General features: G+C 40.1%; 1 protein-coding gene across 6 annotated transcripts in view; it reads right to left on the bottom strand.

Moving 5' to 3' along the window:
• Positions 1-15,379, bottom strand: part of PTPRM (protein tyrosine phosphatase receptor type M) — a 742,830-nt gene that overhangs the window by 428,010 nt on the left and 299,441 nt on the right. For all 6 annotated transcript variants that reach the window (XM_044382848.3, XM_026496000.4, XM_048218445.2 and 3 more), the window contains exon 4: positions 4,979-5,057. In XM_044382848.3, coding sequence (XP_044238783.1) covers positions 4,979-5,057 — 79 coding nt within the window. The remainder of the gene's footprint in view (positions 1-4,978; positions 5,058-15,379) is intronic.

Genomic DNA, 15,379 nt, shown 5'->3' with positions numbered 1-15,379 from the left:
ACAAACAAGAAAAAAAACTCATAGAAAAAGAGATCAGACTTGTAGTAACCAGAGGAGGAGCTGAAAGGGAGGTGAAAGGGAGGAAAGTGGTCAAAAGGAACAAACTTCCAGTTATAAATAAATACTAGGGATGTGAGGTACAACACGATGACTAGCTCTCCCTGCTGTGTGATACACAGAGAAGTTAAGGAAGTAAATCCTATGAGCTGTCATCACAAGGGGAACATTTGTTTTCTTTTTCTTTGTATCTTTTTATTGTATCTATATGAGAAGATGGATGCTAGCTGAACCTATCGTGGTGATCATCTCATAATAAATGTGTATCAAACCACCATGCTGATGCCTTAAACTTTTACAGTGATGTATGTCAATTATTTCTCAATAAAACTAAGGAGAAAAGATAAATAACTCAATTAGAAATGGGGAAAAATCTAAATAGTCATTTCTTTAAAAAGGTACGTAAGTGGCCAATAAACAGACAAAAAGAAGCTTCACGTAATTAGCCATTAGGGAATCAAAACCACAAAGAAATACCACTTCAAAGCCATGGAGGTAAAAAAAAAAAAAAAAGAAAAAAAAAGACAAATGACAAATATTGGCAAGAACCCCTGCTCCTCAGAATGTAAAATGGTGCAGCCAGTTTGATAAAAAATTTCAGTGTCACCCAAAATGCTAAACATATTCTGTGACCCAGTAACCCCCCTTCTAAGTATGATTCCAAAAGAATTGAAAACGAATGTCCACGCAAAACCCTGTAACAGAAATGTTCGTCACAGTGTTATTCCCAATAGCCTCAAATTAGAAACGACTCAAACCTCCACCAGTTGATGAACGCGTAAAGAACCTGAAGTATGTCATACAATGGACTATTTCGCAGCTTCAGGAATGAAGTATTGACAGTCTAGAACATGGATGAACCACAGAATGTTGTGGGAAGTGAAAGAAGCCAGACAGAAAAGACCATGTACTGTATGATTCCATTTAAATGAACTCTGAGAAAACAAGCAAAGCTATAGAGACAGAAAGTAGATTAGTAATTGCCTACGGGGCAGAGGCCAAGGGAATGGAGACTTGACGCAAGAGTGGGTACAGGGTTTCTTTTGGGGGTGATGAAAATATTCTAAAGTTGATTATGGTGATGGTTTCACTAACTGTAAATATACTAAAAACACTGAATTGTACACTTTAAGTGGGTGAATTGTATGATAACATGAATTATTTCTCAATAAACCTGTTAAAATGCTGCATGGCTTGTAAGACATAAAGATACATGCCAGCATTACAAGGTGATAACAGAAACACCCATACATGCATAGCTTATAACCTGCTTAAAAATAGGAGACATTATGAAGCTGACAAAATGCTTCTTCAGGTTCTCCTACTAGGATTACTGAACCAAATTCAAAATATATTTTGAGTGTGCATACCAAATACAAAAATTATCTGTGTTCATTAGAAGGGGGCTTAAGCCATCGAGCTGCTGGTTCCGCACAGCCATATCCACATTTCATGCTGATCCTGCATTTTATTGTCACGACATTAAAATCAATTTTATGAGCAACTGTATACTCTTAACAGAACAAGTACTTTAAAAAAAATGTTGAAATGCCTACTCGTAAACCTATATGAATCGAAACAGGAGCCTTTAGAGGGAAGTAAATAAGTTCAGCAGTTTTGCATCTTTTTGGAAAGCGTAGTTTTAGATATGAAATATTTATGCTCCCTTAGGATTTAAATCTAATGACCATCACGATTTCAAAATAATTGATTATTATTCAGAAATATTGCTGGGAAATCCCTTAAAATATTACCTGCAAAGCTTTACATTTTAAGACCAAGCTATTGCCTTCTTTAAAATCTTTATTTGCATGTTTTCCCCATAAACTTAGAGGTTCAGGAAAAAATAACTACAGAAGGGCCATCATCAAAACCATTTAAAGCTTACAGTTCAAAATGCTGTTGTACCATACATCACCCTGGTAGAGAGCCCATTTTGCAATTCTGTGTCTCTTAAGAGCAGTTTGCAAAGCCAATTAGGTATCGGCACCAGTATTCTCCAAAGGAGAGACCATAAACACCATGTCTGTGGCTACAGGCAGCTGAGCTTGGAAGGAATGAACAGAACTGCAGGAGACACATTTCGGGAGGCTCTGATAGAAGGACAAGCATTAAGTACGCCTTTGTATCTTACTGAAGACAATGACTCAAATCCTGCGGAATGGGAGGAGCCACGCATCAGGAGCTACTTTGTTGGCAGATGGCCAGATGTAGAGCAAACCCTGGACAGACAGCAGGACGGACCCCTGCAAACTTGGCCTCATCCTCTGCATCTGCAGCACGGCGGCAAAAACATCTGTCTTGGGGCGATGGTTGCTCTGAGTAATGGGAGCGCTCAGCACATAGTAGGCATGCATCATTCCTCTATTTTCTTTAACCTCCTGATAAGAGGTGAATCGGAGGTGGGATCATTTATGTACATTAGAAGACCCCATGGCATTTTTCCAAGCCCAAGGCTATTACTCTGAGGATCTGGCCAAGTTCCAACCAGGTAATTATATTCCGCTTCCTAAATTTGCCCTGCTGTTCCAATTAGGTACAGCATTGTTCGTTTTCCTGCCTTTTCAGAAAAAAAGGGGAGAAATTCTTCTTGAACTCACCAGTCCTGCTGACAGAAGGAAGGCAAATGCGATGTGTTACAGAAGTAACGTCTGCCTCAGTAAGGAGCAAGATGATTGCGGTGTTTGAACTTTGGTGTTGTGGCAAGCTCTGAGCACCAGAGAAAGATCTCAGGGAGAGCAAAATCACTCTGGATGGAATCAGATGACTGTGCCATGATACCCTCGTCAGATGACGACCACAAAGGCTCTCAGTAACTACCACAGGGAATGAGCTCATGATCTCTTCAATCCAGGCAATAAAAGCAGAGACACTTCTGCAAATGTGTGTATCTTTAATATCATTGCAGGTATAACCACTTTCTCAGGAATGTGGGTAGGGACCATCGGCAGAAATCCAGGCATGTATGAACCAGCCAGTCTCTCCTTCATGCTGGGGACCCTAAAAATAAAGCAGGCTGCCTTCCCTCACATGGCCAAAGATTTAAGGTCTGACAATATCAATTCTGGGCAAGGATATAAGGAAAATAAAACTCCCATGCATTGCTGGTGGGACTATAAACTGGTTCAGACACTTTTCATAGAAATTTGGCAGCATCTAGTAAAACTAAAAGTGTTTCTACCCTACATCCCAGCAATCCTGCTTCTAAGAATATGCCCTACTGAGGGTCTTGTACATTGCACCGAGGCACGCCCACGGATGTTCACTGCAGCCATGTTTGTCATGAAGAACAACTGGGGGAAAAAGCTAAATGTTCAAGGAAGAATAGAGAAATAAAATATAATATATTCCTATGATAGAATATCATGGATTGACCTTAAAAACATAATGCTAAGTGGAGAAAAAATATACAGAGTAATCTGGAGAGCTGGATACTATTCATTAGAATTTACAAAAGGGAAACATTACTTTCTTACTTTTTTTATGAATCACATAGTGATTATGGGGAAAAGCACACCTACATGCATCCCCACACACATGCACACACATGTACACGCATGCCCACACACAGACATCTGCAGCTTTTTGGTTGTTAAGCTCTCAAAGTACTATTCTGGGGTTGGGAAATGCCCCATTGTATGTTTTTTGGTAAAAGTCTTGGCCTGACTCCCAGGATAGAAGGCGAAAAAGCCACAGTGGGCTTGCCTAGATGACCCCGATCGCTAGCAAGGGAATGAGCATAAGTTCTAGCTTGCCAACCCTGACAATCCCACTCGAGGTCTTGAGTCTAAGGCCGGGGAGGCAAAGGTACAGAGACGGTGACAAATATTCCGGCAGGTGGCAAGGTTGCAGCACCCCTGCCCTATGGATGGCCCCTCAGGCATAGCAGTCACCATGGTTCTGGCTGCAGAGTCTCCCTTTTGGCTCCCACGCATTACTGGAGCCTAGATCACCGATGTTCCCCGTGATTCTATTTGTCACTAATTCCCTTTCTATACAAAGCTTTTCTGCTTAAAACAGCTACATCTGTTTCTACTGCTTGTGGAATATGAACCTTACAGATGGAGGGGGCAGCAGCAAGCTCATCCCAGTGGTGGCCCCAGAGGAGGCAGGGGAGAAACAGGACTGGCTACATGTAATTTTTTATTTTGATTTAATGACAATGGTTCAGATACAAATATGACAGCCTGTTAATAGCTGTTGATACTGAACAGTAAAAAAGAAAAGTGTGTGTTTATCACTCATTGGAATTTTTAAAGTATTAATTTTTAAAAGATGAAGAGCAGGCCATTTCTGGAATCTCTAAGTGATTTAGGTAGATTTGTTGTATTTCACAGATCCCAGACCTGTTTGGGGTCATATTCTTTTTTTTTTTTTTTTTAAAGATTTTATTTATTTATTTGACAGAGACAGCCAGTGAGAGAGGGAGCACAGCAGGGGGAGTGGGAGAGGAAGAAGCAGGCTCCCAGCGGAGGAGCCCGATGTGGGACTTGATCCCGGAACACCGGGATCACGCCCTGAGCCGAAGGCAGACGCTTAACGACTGTGCTACCCAGGCGCCCCTGGGGTCATATTCTTTTAAAGTAGGCCAGTAATACACTGAATTTAGCAGAAAAATGCACAGATTCTCAATGTTTAATCTGTTCTTCTATTTAAAAGGGAAATCCACAGATCACTGCAAGGATGTCTGATTATATCAAAGTAGCCCATTAGTCCCCATTCCTAATCTTCATTACATACAATGAATGACACATGAAATAGATGTTTTTGGACTTCTGGCTAACAAAGCAATACCTAAAGACTTGTCAGGAACTCTTCTGGCAAGATAACTTCTCCCCAGGTTTCAGTGTCTTCTCTTAACCTGTAGCATAAATATGTCCCCAATGATGGACCCAAATGTGTAAGAGTTGTGGCAACTTACTGCATGGATGTCCCAACACCTTCACTTCATCAATAGCGAGGTAGCCTTGATGTCCAGAAGTTATCACTTCAAAAATCACCTGGAAAATTAAGAAAGATTTACAGTATTCACTCATTTTGTCGGAGTTTTACCAAACGTCTCCTACATACAAGACATGTAGTTCATTCATTCATTCATTCATTCATTCATTCATGTTCCCAACAACCATCAGTAGAGCGCCTGATATCTGCCAGTCAATGTTCCAGGTTCTAAGATGACAAAGATAGAAAAGATCCCAATCCAGTTTTCAGGGAAGGGGTGAGTCAGATAGCATCCCACCTCAACATTCACCTGGTAAGGGAGTAATAGCATGGTTAAGAGCTACTATTTGGAAGACAGAGGCTTAAAGTCATTTACCAGAGACAATGTTGAGACTTAAATTGCTTTAAGAGAATATATTTTCCGGTCAACTCCTTTGAGGGGATTCTATGACCATGCTGAACCATGTGGGGCCCTGGGTTTTATACAACTAAAATGAAAAAACTACCATAAGTGCTGTGAAAGAAAAGTACAGGGTACGGAATAATATATACCAAAAGGACCTCCCGAGAGGAGGTTGCATTTCTCCTAACAGCTGAATATGAATGAGAAAAGAGAGTAAGGCTTCTTCCTGGGCATGTGCAAAGGCCCTGAGATAGACATGGCCATGGTCATGAAGTGGAGTATTGGGACCTAGAGCTATAAAAGTCAGCTGTGACCAGGTTACAGAGGCTCCTCTCATAGGGTAGAGATTCCAGGGAAGACACTATATTAGTAATATAAAAAAAGCTGTGGCTGCTGAAATTCAGATGGCAGAGGTATGAACTAAGAGCAGAATGACATAAAAATCTCTACAGTGGTAAAATCAAGAGGTCTTTAGCAAATGTTTGATCACAGGAAAAGTAAGGCAAGAAAAGAAGGGCAATAGGCTCTGAAGTTCTCAGAATGAATGACATTTTTGAGATTGTAGAGCCACTTCAGAGAAATTGAGGTTAAAGGAGAAAAAAGAAGCATTAAGAAGTTATTAATGTTCTTAACATGATTGTCTAAAGTTGTCTCTTATCAGGCTATTATTAAAAAGGTCCACATGAGATTATTTTCATCTCCATTTACACATACCTGCATCACCAAGGAGACGGTGGCTCATGCAAGATAAATTTGTTAAGTCTTAAAACAACCCAGCAACTGCACTCTTAGAGAAACGAAAAGTTTCATTCCTATAAAAACATCTACACAAATGAGAAGCTTTACTCAGAGTAGCCAAAACCTGGAAACAGCTCAGATGGCATTCAACGGTAAATGATAAAAAAGACTGTGGTACAGCCATAGCATGGACTGCTACTCAATGAAACCAAGGGAATCACTACTGATGATAGGATGATCTCTAGAGGATTACGCTGGGCAAAAAAGCCAATCACAAAGATTACATACTGTATGATTCCATTTATGTAGCATTGTATAAGTCAACATTTTTGAAGGGAGGGCAGATTAGTGGTTGCGAGGGCTCAGGGATGGAGGGAGAAGGGACGGGAGGGTGGTTACAGGACAACACAAGTGAGTAATCCTTGTGATGTTGGAACCTTTAAGGTTTTCACTGTAGTGGTGGATGCATAAACCTCCTCAGGTAATAAAACTGTGCAGCTCATAGCAGCTTTATTTGCAATAGCTAAAACACGGAAGCCACCAAGGGCAAGCAAAATGGGGTAAATACATACAATGGATTATTATTCAGTCTTAAAAAGGAAGGAAATTCCAACACATGCTATGACACGGAGAAACCTGGAGGACATTATGATGGGTGAAATAAGTCAGCCACAGAAGGGCAAACGCCATATGACCCCATGTATATAAGCTACCTGGAACAATCAAATCCAGAGAGACAGAAAGTAGAACGATAGTTGCCGGGGGATGAGGAGAGGGGGGATGGGAAGTGACTATTCTACAGATGGAGAGTTTCAGTTGCACAAGATGGAAAGAGCTCTGGAGATGGATGCTGGTGATAGTTGCACAACATTAAGAAGGTATTTCATACCACTGAACTGTATACTTAAACATGATTAAGATGATAAATTTTATGTTATTTGTATTTTACTACAGTAAAAAAAAAAAACAAAAAATTATAGAACTAAATACACACACATGCGTGCACAAGTACAAATAAAACCGGGAAACTGAAAAAGCTCTGTAGATTTCAACCACGTCAATAACCTGGTTGTGATATTATACTTTCCCTTTGCAAACTGTTACCATTGGAGGAAACTGGGTACTATGCACACAGGAATCTGTATTATTTCTTACTGCTGCCTGACTTCATAATTATCTCCACAAAAATTTTAACTTAAAAAGGTTACTATAAATTACCATTTACTAAGTGCATAATACGGAATATATACTGGGCAGATATCACTACATTATCTTATTTATTAGTTCATGCAAAAATTCTTCAGGGATTAATATTTCAAGAACAAAGAGATTCAGATACAAAATAATTGTTAAAAACCCAGTCTTTCCGGGTCTTTTCACTACTACACATTGCCTGAACAAATACTTCAACCCTAGGACTGCATTATTTGTGTGTGTGCAGTGGATGTAAAAATGGAGAAAGCAGTCAGCAGAGCCCAAAATGAAAAAGCTCAGGGGGCTCCCTAGAAAAGAAGTCATCCCAGAAACACCTGCCAGACTAGATGACCCCGCGCCATGAAGCCACCGCACTGAAATACGAGACACACAGGGCAGAGGAGAGGCCCAACGTAGAACAGAAATGAAAAAACAAAACCAAAAACAAACAAAAAAACTTTGTCCTGTTCATAAGTATATATTTTTTTCACTGATGATGCAAAGAAAGGAAGAATACATACATATTATTACAATGGGATCTTGCATATTTATCTCCCTACTGAGGTCTAGAAGAGGACAAATGAGAGAACAAAAAGCAGATAAGCCCTGAGAGCAAGCAGCGGAAAGAGCCCTCCAGATGCCCTCAAAGCTGGGGCCCTGGGAGGAGACAGCAACAGCGGACAGCACAGGACCCAGCCAGTTGCTGGTCACAAAGGCCACGGCACAGACCAATGTCCATGACCACAGCTGCCCAAGAACTCCATGGCCCTGGTCATGAAAGGGGTATTTGAAAGCCAAAACCAGACATGTTCATTCATCTTTCCTTCCTCCCAAATGACCTCCCTTCCTCTTCCTTCCCTCTTACACATTCATTCAAGTCTCCACAGAGTGTTCTCTTTCTTCCCAGCTCTGTGTAAGTTCTGTGACAAGCATCATGAACAGAACAGATGCAAAATTGTCCTTCTCACAACAAACTATATTTTTATTTTATCGACTACAAGGGTTGAAGCTTCTTATAAAAATGGAACAATCCTTATATTTGAAGAGATATGCTAACTCTTAGAATATACTATACATATAAAAATGTTCATGTGGATCTATTTTTGAAGTTGCCGTGTGCAAATTTAAAGCACAGTACTTCATTTAAACCAATACAGGACCACGGCCTTATGAAAGAATGGGAGAGAAAGAATGGAGAGGAAGAAATGAGAGACCTCGATAAGTCACCCTAAAACCTTTGAACCTGTTTTTTTCATCCATCACATTCACAGAATTTATGACCCTCAAAGTTTCACACTTAAAGATTCTGCATCCTATTGTTCAACTATTTATAGGATATTTACTGTAAGCTCTGAGAGGGATCCGAACAAATATTAGACAAATTTATGAAATTTAAGCTTTAGTTCCAACAAAATAGGGAACACAATGAATGAACAGAACAAGACAATGGCCAAATAACTGGTGGGAACAATACAAAACTCATAGGACTGTGATCTTTCTCCACCTTCCTTACCCAACCAACCAGGACACCTCTGACACAGCCAACACAACCTTCAACCCAATTCTCCACCTGCTCATTAAACTCACAGATGCCCCCAAAAGGACTTACAAGTGTCCCTGCTGGACCAGAGGCAGGGAGACTCAGCAGCAAGGCCATGCACTCAGATTCCCAGCAAGATTACTTGCCAAAGAAGCCACAACAAAAGAACCAAACACAGGTTTATTTCTGAAACTTTATCTGCTCCCCTCAGTCTTCCAACTGGGATACCAAGAAGCATCTGACTGCAAATTCAGCAAGAGAACAACGGACTGCTCCATTCAGTTAATTAGAAATTTTGGAAAATAAACTTCAAAAGCTTGGCAGATTACAGCACTGACTTAACTTAGTTTCTCTAACTGTAGAGACAAAAAGGACAAAATAATCTTCATAGGTAAGTTTATGGGCATGTGTCTACACACTGCACACACACACATGTATTGACATACAATATACCAGTAAAAATGTTACATGACACATTTAGGTATCATACCTAAGAAGGTGGATTATGTGTTGCAAGTTTGGAAGCAATAACTTCAATGCTTCTTTCCAAAAAGTGAAGCAAGTTTTTCAAAAGACCATTTTCTACCGCTTTTTTGTAATTTCAGTTAAAGAGCTTATGAGTACAAGTCTTATTAGCTGCTTCATCAAGTTTATAGTTTAGTATATAAATGTTTCAACACATACCACAAAAAAGTAGGCCTGATGTATACTGAAAAGTTTACTATTTGAAATAAATATGATTAAATGAAAATACCTGAATTTAGGTGCTATAGAACGATATTAGACTGACTGCTAACTTGATGTGAACATCTGACCAGTAAGAGATTCACTCTGCTGCTTCTGACAAACACGAGGGTTGAGGCATCCAGCTCAGAACAGGAGGCCTATTTTAAATAGGTTTCTTAAAAACAGGTTTTGGGGTGCCTGGGTGGCACAGCGGTTAAGCGTCTGCCTTCGGCTCAGGGCGTGATCCCGGCGTTATGGGATCGAGCCCTGCGTCAGGCTCCTCCGCTATGAGCCTGCTTCTTCCTCTCCCACTCCCCCTGCTTGTGTTCCCTCTCTCGCTGGCTGTCTCTATCTCTGTCGAATAAATAAATGAAATCTTAAAAAAAAAAAAAAACAGGTTTTAGACTCCCATAAAAAGGTTTCCTTGTCTTGAATTATCTGGCAAGTTTTCCATTTTGTACTTTTTTCTAGCCAGTGCCCTTACCAAGGAAGCTTCAAAAGCAAAAATATTTTTGTCTGTTTTTGTCAAATAAGGAACTACTCTATTGAAAGTACAGGTATTGCTCTAGTGAAATATAACGAGTATGCAGAACCCGGCAGGAGTCCCTCGGATGTCTGACAACGCCAGCGTCGAGGGCCAAAAAGACTGAGGTCAGAGGAAAGAAGTAATAACATGAGAGCACCAATAGCACCACTGGAAAAGGAAAAGGAAGTGAAACAAACTGATTTACAGATGCGCCCGTGCTCACCTTTATCAAACAGGACAGAATACGCTGGAAGTCTACATTAGAAGTGACGTTTGGGTCTCTTTAAGAAACATACCAAGTCTTTTCTTTTAGGAAAATTCAAAAATTTAAAAACCACTTATATATTGCACTCATCTATGTCTCAGGTATCTTTTGCATATATTATGTAATTTTCCCCAGTCAACCACCTGAGGTAAGTAAGTAAATTCCCTTTTAGGGATGAGAAGGCTGACTCAGAAAGTAATTACGTAATTTTTCTGAGATCACACAATCAGTACATTGCGGGGTCAGGGTGTAACTCTAGGTCTATTTTACTTCTAAGTCTGGACTCTTTACTGAACTGCTTTAACTAGTAGGCATAAGAGACTACATATATGTAAAATACACACACACACACACACACACATATATGCCTGACCTATACATACATACATACCTATACACACACATACATATATATAATAACAACCATGCATTCATACACATACACAAATATATCCTCTAATTCACACACACACACACACACACACACACACACACACACACACACATATATATGTTCTAAAATTTTTACTTCCAGATTTAAGTAAGGAATGTATGGACTCTGGGAAACAAACTGAGGGGTTCAGAGGGGAGGGGGGTGGGGGATTGGGATAGACCGGTGATGGGTAGTAAGGAGGGCATGTATTGCATGGTGCACTGGGTGTTATACACAACTAATGAGTCATGGAACTTTACATCAAAAACCAGGGATGTACTGTATGGTGACTAACATAATATAATAAAAAATGTTATTATTTAAAAAATAAAAATAAACAAAAAATAAACAAACAAACAAAAAAATAAGTAAGGAATGTAGTAACCATCTACTTGACCTAGAAATGTAGACACAAGGAACAGTTATATGACACAGTTTTAACAACATAAATTTTAAGACAAGGGTCAGCAAACTAGAGTCAACTGGCCAAATCCGCCCCAACCTCTGTTTTTGTGTTACCCACAAAGTAAGGATGGTTTTTATAGTTTTCAACAGTGGGAAAAAGTAAAAAAAAAAAAAAAAATATTTAGCAATACATGAGGATTACAGGAAATTGAAATTTCACTATCTACAAATAAAGTTTTATCGTAAGGCAGTAGTGTTCATTCAACTGTGTATCATCTAGGGCAGCTTCACACAAAAACAGCAGAGCAAGGTGGATGTCACAGAGACCATCTGGCCCACAAAGCCTGAAATATTTATGACACCCAGCTTCCAGATTTAAGAAAAAGCTTTTCTGCTTGGCGCCCCAACAACCGCCAGTACTCTGGATAACATGAAAGCATGTATCAAGAGCAGTAGTTTGTCCCCGCCAAATACAACATGGCCTGCACTCTGGGTGGGAGCCTCGCGGTCCAGCAATGGCAGGGAGAAGCCCTCCCCTGGCGTGACTTGCTTCCAGTGCGTCACATGGGAACCGTTTCCAATACACACTCAAGCTTGTAGTATCATTACCATTTTTTAAAGCATAATTGCAATATACCAAAACAAAACCATAGAAACTAATGACTTGATAGACCTCAAAACACTGTATAAAAAATTAAATCGGGGCGCCTGGGTGGTGCAGTCGTTAAAGCGTCTGCCTTCGGCTCAGGGCGTGATCCTGGTGTTCCGGGATCGAGCCCCACATCAGGCTCCTCCCCTGGGAACCTGCTTCTTCCTCTCCCACTCCCCCTGCTGTGTTCCCTCTCTCGCTGGCTGTCTCTCTGTCACATAAATAAATAAAAAATCTTTAAAAAAAATTAAATCAAAAACAAAATAAAACCCAACTCATTTAACAGTCAAAACTTCTACAAAGAAACTGAACTACTGAGAGTGTATAACACTTTTTTTTTTTTTTTACAGATTTTATTTATTTGACAGAGAGACAGCCAGCGAGAGAGGGAACACAAGCAGGGGGAGTGGGAGAGGAAGAAGCAGGCTCATAGCAGAGGAGCCTGATGTGGGGGTCGATCCCATAATGCTGGGATCACGCCCTGAGCCGAAGGCAGATGCTTAACCGCTGTGCCACCCAGGCGCCCCGAGAGTGTATAACACTTTAATATTAAAACCCGACCCTCAGTGATGATTCTACACGATGTTCTTTGGCACAAGCTAGATTTCAGGGAAGTATCTTTGTTTGTATTTACTGAGACACACACAATTTTAGGAAAAATGTCTTTGCCCTCTAAATCAATCTAAATTGTGATTATTTGAAAAGGTTGGAAGCTAAAGTGGTTGATCAGTACGACAAAAATCACAAAGCCATCCTAGCTTATTCTGGAATAATTTTGCTACCAGTATTTAATCTTGTATTTCCACCCCTCTTTTTTTTTTTTTTTCATTTGGCTTGACAGAAAATATAATGAACCCTCATTATTTACAGATTCTGTATTTGCGAATTTACCTACTCACTAATTTGCTTGAACCCCTTCAAATCAATACTTAAAAAGCTTTCATGGTCATTTGTGGACATGCACAGAGGGGCAAAAATCTGAATTGCCCAACCTGCATATCCCAGCTGAGGTCAGTCAATGCAATGCTCTGCCTTTTGATCCAGTTCTCATACCATAACCAAGTGTCCTTATCCCAGTCTATTTAGTAACACATTTTTCCTATTTTTGTGTCTTTTATTGGTGATGTTGCTATTTAAAATGGCGTCCAACTGCAGTGCTGAGGTGTTATCTAGCGTTCTGAAGCACAAGAAGGCTGCAATGTGCCTTATGGAGAAAACACCTGTGTTAGGGAAGTCTCACTCAGGCATAAGGCATCGTGCTGTTGGCTGAATTTAATGTTAGAAAATCAACGATGTTTCCTGCCTTGTCAATTTTTGCCATTCTAACTGGTGTAAGGTGGTATCTCAATGTGGTTTTGATTTGAATTTCCCTGATGGTTAACAATTTTGAACATTTTGGACTCTGGGAAACAAACTGAGGGCTTCAGAGGGGAGAGGGGTGGGGGATTGGGATAGGCCAGTGATGGGTATCAAGGAGGGCACATATTGCATGGTGCAATGGGTGTTTTATACAAATAATGAATCATGGAACACTACATCAGAAACTAAGGATATACTGTACGGTGACTAACATAACATAATAAAAAATTATTATAAAAAATCAACAATGTACATTAAGTAAGGAGTCTTTAACAGAAAGACTCATAAAGCAAGGTTATACGTGTTGATCAGTTGATGGAAATGTTGAAACCGGAGGCTCACAGGACTAATCCCTTACTTCCTCCATGGAAGCAACAGTTCAGTATTCACTCACTCAGCACTCACTGTGACTTCACAGAACACATCCACCGTGAATGAAAATCAACTGCGTCAGTGTGCATGGGTTCACACTGAGTCCCCATTTCTATCAAAGGACTCAGGCATAGGAAGGACACAATACTCATTTTTACTGATGGCTCCCAGATATTATTTGCAGTCATGGGATGTAAAGAAATGTAGAATAAAGAGAATCAATATCTATTCAGTACTTCAACAAATAACACCTCAGGAGACAAGATGTTGGATCCCATCGTCTTTGGAGCTTTTAGGAACAGCCATTTGCTCTCAGGTAGGAAACAAGCAGTGAAACCACGAACTAGCACATTACCGTTTGCTCGTGAAAAGCCGTCTTGGAGGTTGGCCTGTGAGGGGCTTGACATCAGGCTATCCTTCAGATGCCTGCCAAACAGGAGATGAAAGCAGTTTAACACTGCAGCACCCCTGACCCTCCCTGCTTCAGTGAAGGGCAAAATTAGATTTCCGTGCTGCCACTTTTCCTTGCTATGTGTGAGCAAAGAAAAGGGGTTTGCTTACCAACACAAACACTCACCACGGAAAATGTGTTGGTGGAAGTCATTTGTCAATTCTCTAGGACAAAGGGGATTAAATAGTATAGTCTGTCCTCCCTCACAAAACCTGGGTGATCCCTTCTGGCTTAAATAAAAAGCAAAGGTGGTTCATACTCATTCACAAAAACATATATAGTAAAAGAAAACTTTCTCTAATAATAAAGGGCCAAAGCAAAACCACAACCCACGTGACCTTAAGAAATCAGCAACAAAATATTGAAATATTTGTTTATATGGGCATATTAACAAACTCAAGTAAAAGGCTACTTTCCTGAAGTTAAAGGTATTCAAAGGACAGCACGATTCTCCTGGGAATGAATTATTGGTGCTTGGTTTGCCGATTCATTTTGGTCATTCCTATATGATTTCATCTACTTTTCCAACAAAAACCATGACTTTCCTCACTTCTGTTTTTTCCTTTCATGTTTAAAAAGAACTAGTATTCTTTTCAAGTATTTTCTAACAATAGCTCAAATATTCATTCTATAAAACAGGATATGGAAGAAAATTAAGGTTGAGGACAAAATAGGAAAGTATCAAGAAAAATGCAGATAAGCAAGAAGCCACAGACCACAGAGAAGTATGGAATATTAACCCAGAATAAGTACCTATCCTTGATCATAAAATACTAACTCTAAACTGAGAATGAAACTTAGAAATATGGTAAGATTTTTAACAATAAATAAATAAACATAGTATATTTGAAGGTGAAAAACCAGCACATGAATCAATCCACTTCCCAAATGCAGCTCTAAGTCCATACTAACGGGACAGCCAAGCGTGTCCCCACTGATTTCTTAAAACATACTGTTCCTCTTCTTTAAGCAAAGAATGCGGAGGACAGAAACTTCCCATAAAGGCAGCAGAGTAGGTCACCTTGTCCCATGGATACAACTAGATAACATCCAATCAGCATAAATAACCCAGAAAACAACAGAAAACTGGCAGAACAGACTTTCCACAGCTAATTATAGAGAAGATGCCACATCCAAAAGGTAGGAAGGATGGAGAGTTGCTAAACACAGCATCATCACCCTCTCTCTGTGCAAGGTACAATGTATCCACCCCTGCAAATTCCACATGCCTATCTTGCTGAGAGAGGATGATTGTTAAAGCTTGAGCCTGCTAACACCCCTAGCCGCCAGCACCCAGGGGGTTTCCAAACTACTCCTCTC

This window comes from Ursus arctos, unplaced genomic scaffold (genome assembly GCF_023065955.2).
Source record: "Ursus arctos isolate Adak ecotype North America unplaced genomic scaffold, UrsArc2.0 scaffold_17, whole genome shotgun sequence".
In the NCBI taxonomy this organism is placed as follows: Eukaryota; Metazoa; Chordata; class Mammalia; order Carnivora; family Ursidae; genus Ursus; species Ursus arctos.
The sequence above is the reverse complement of the archived record's forward strand: the minus strand, read 5'-3'. Positions and strand labels throughout refer to the sequence as shown.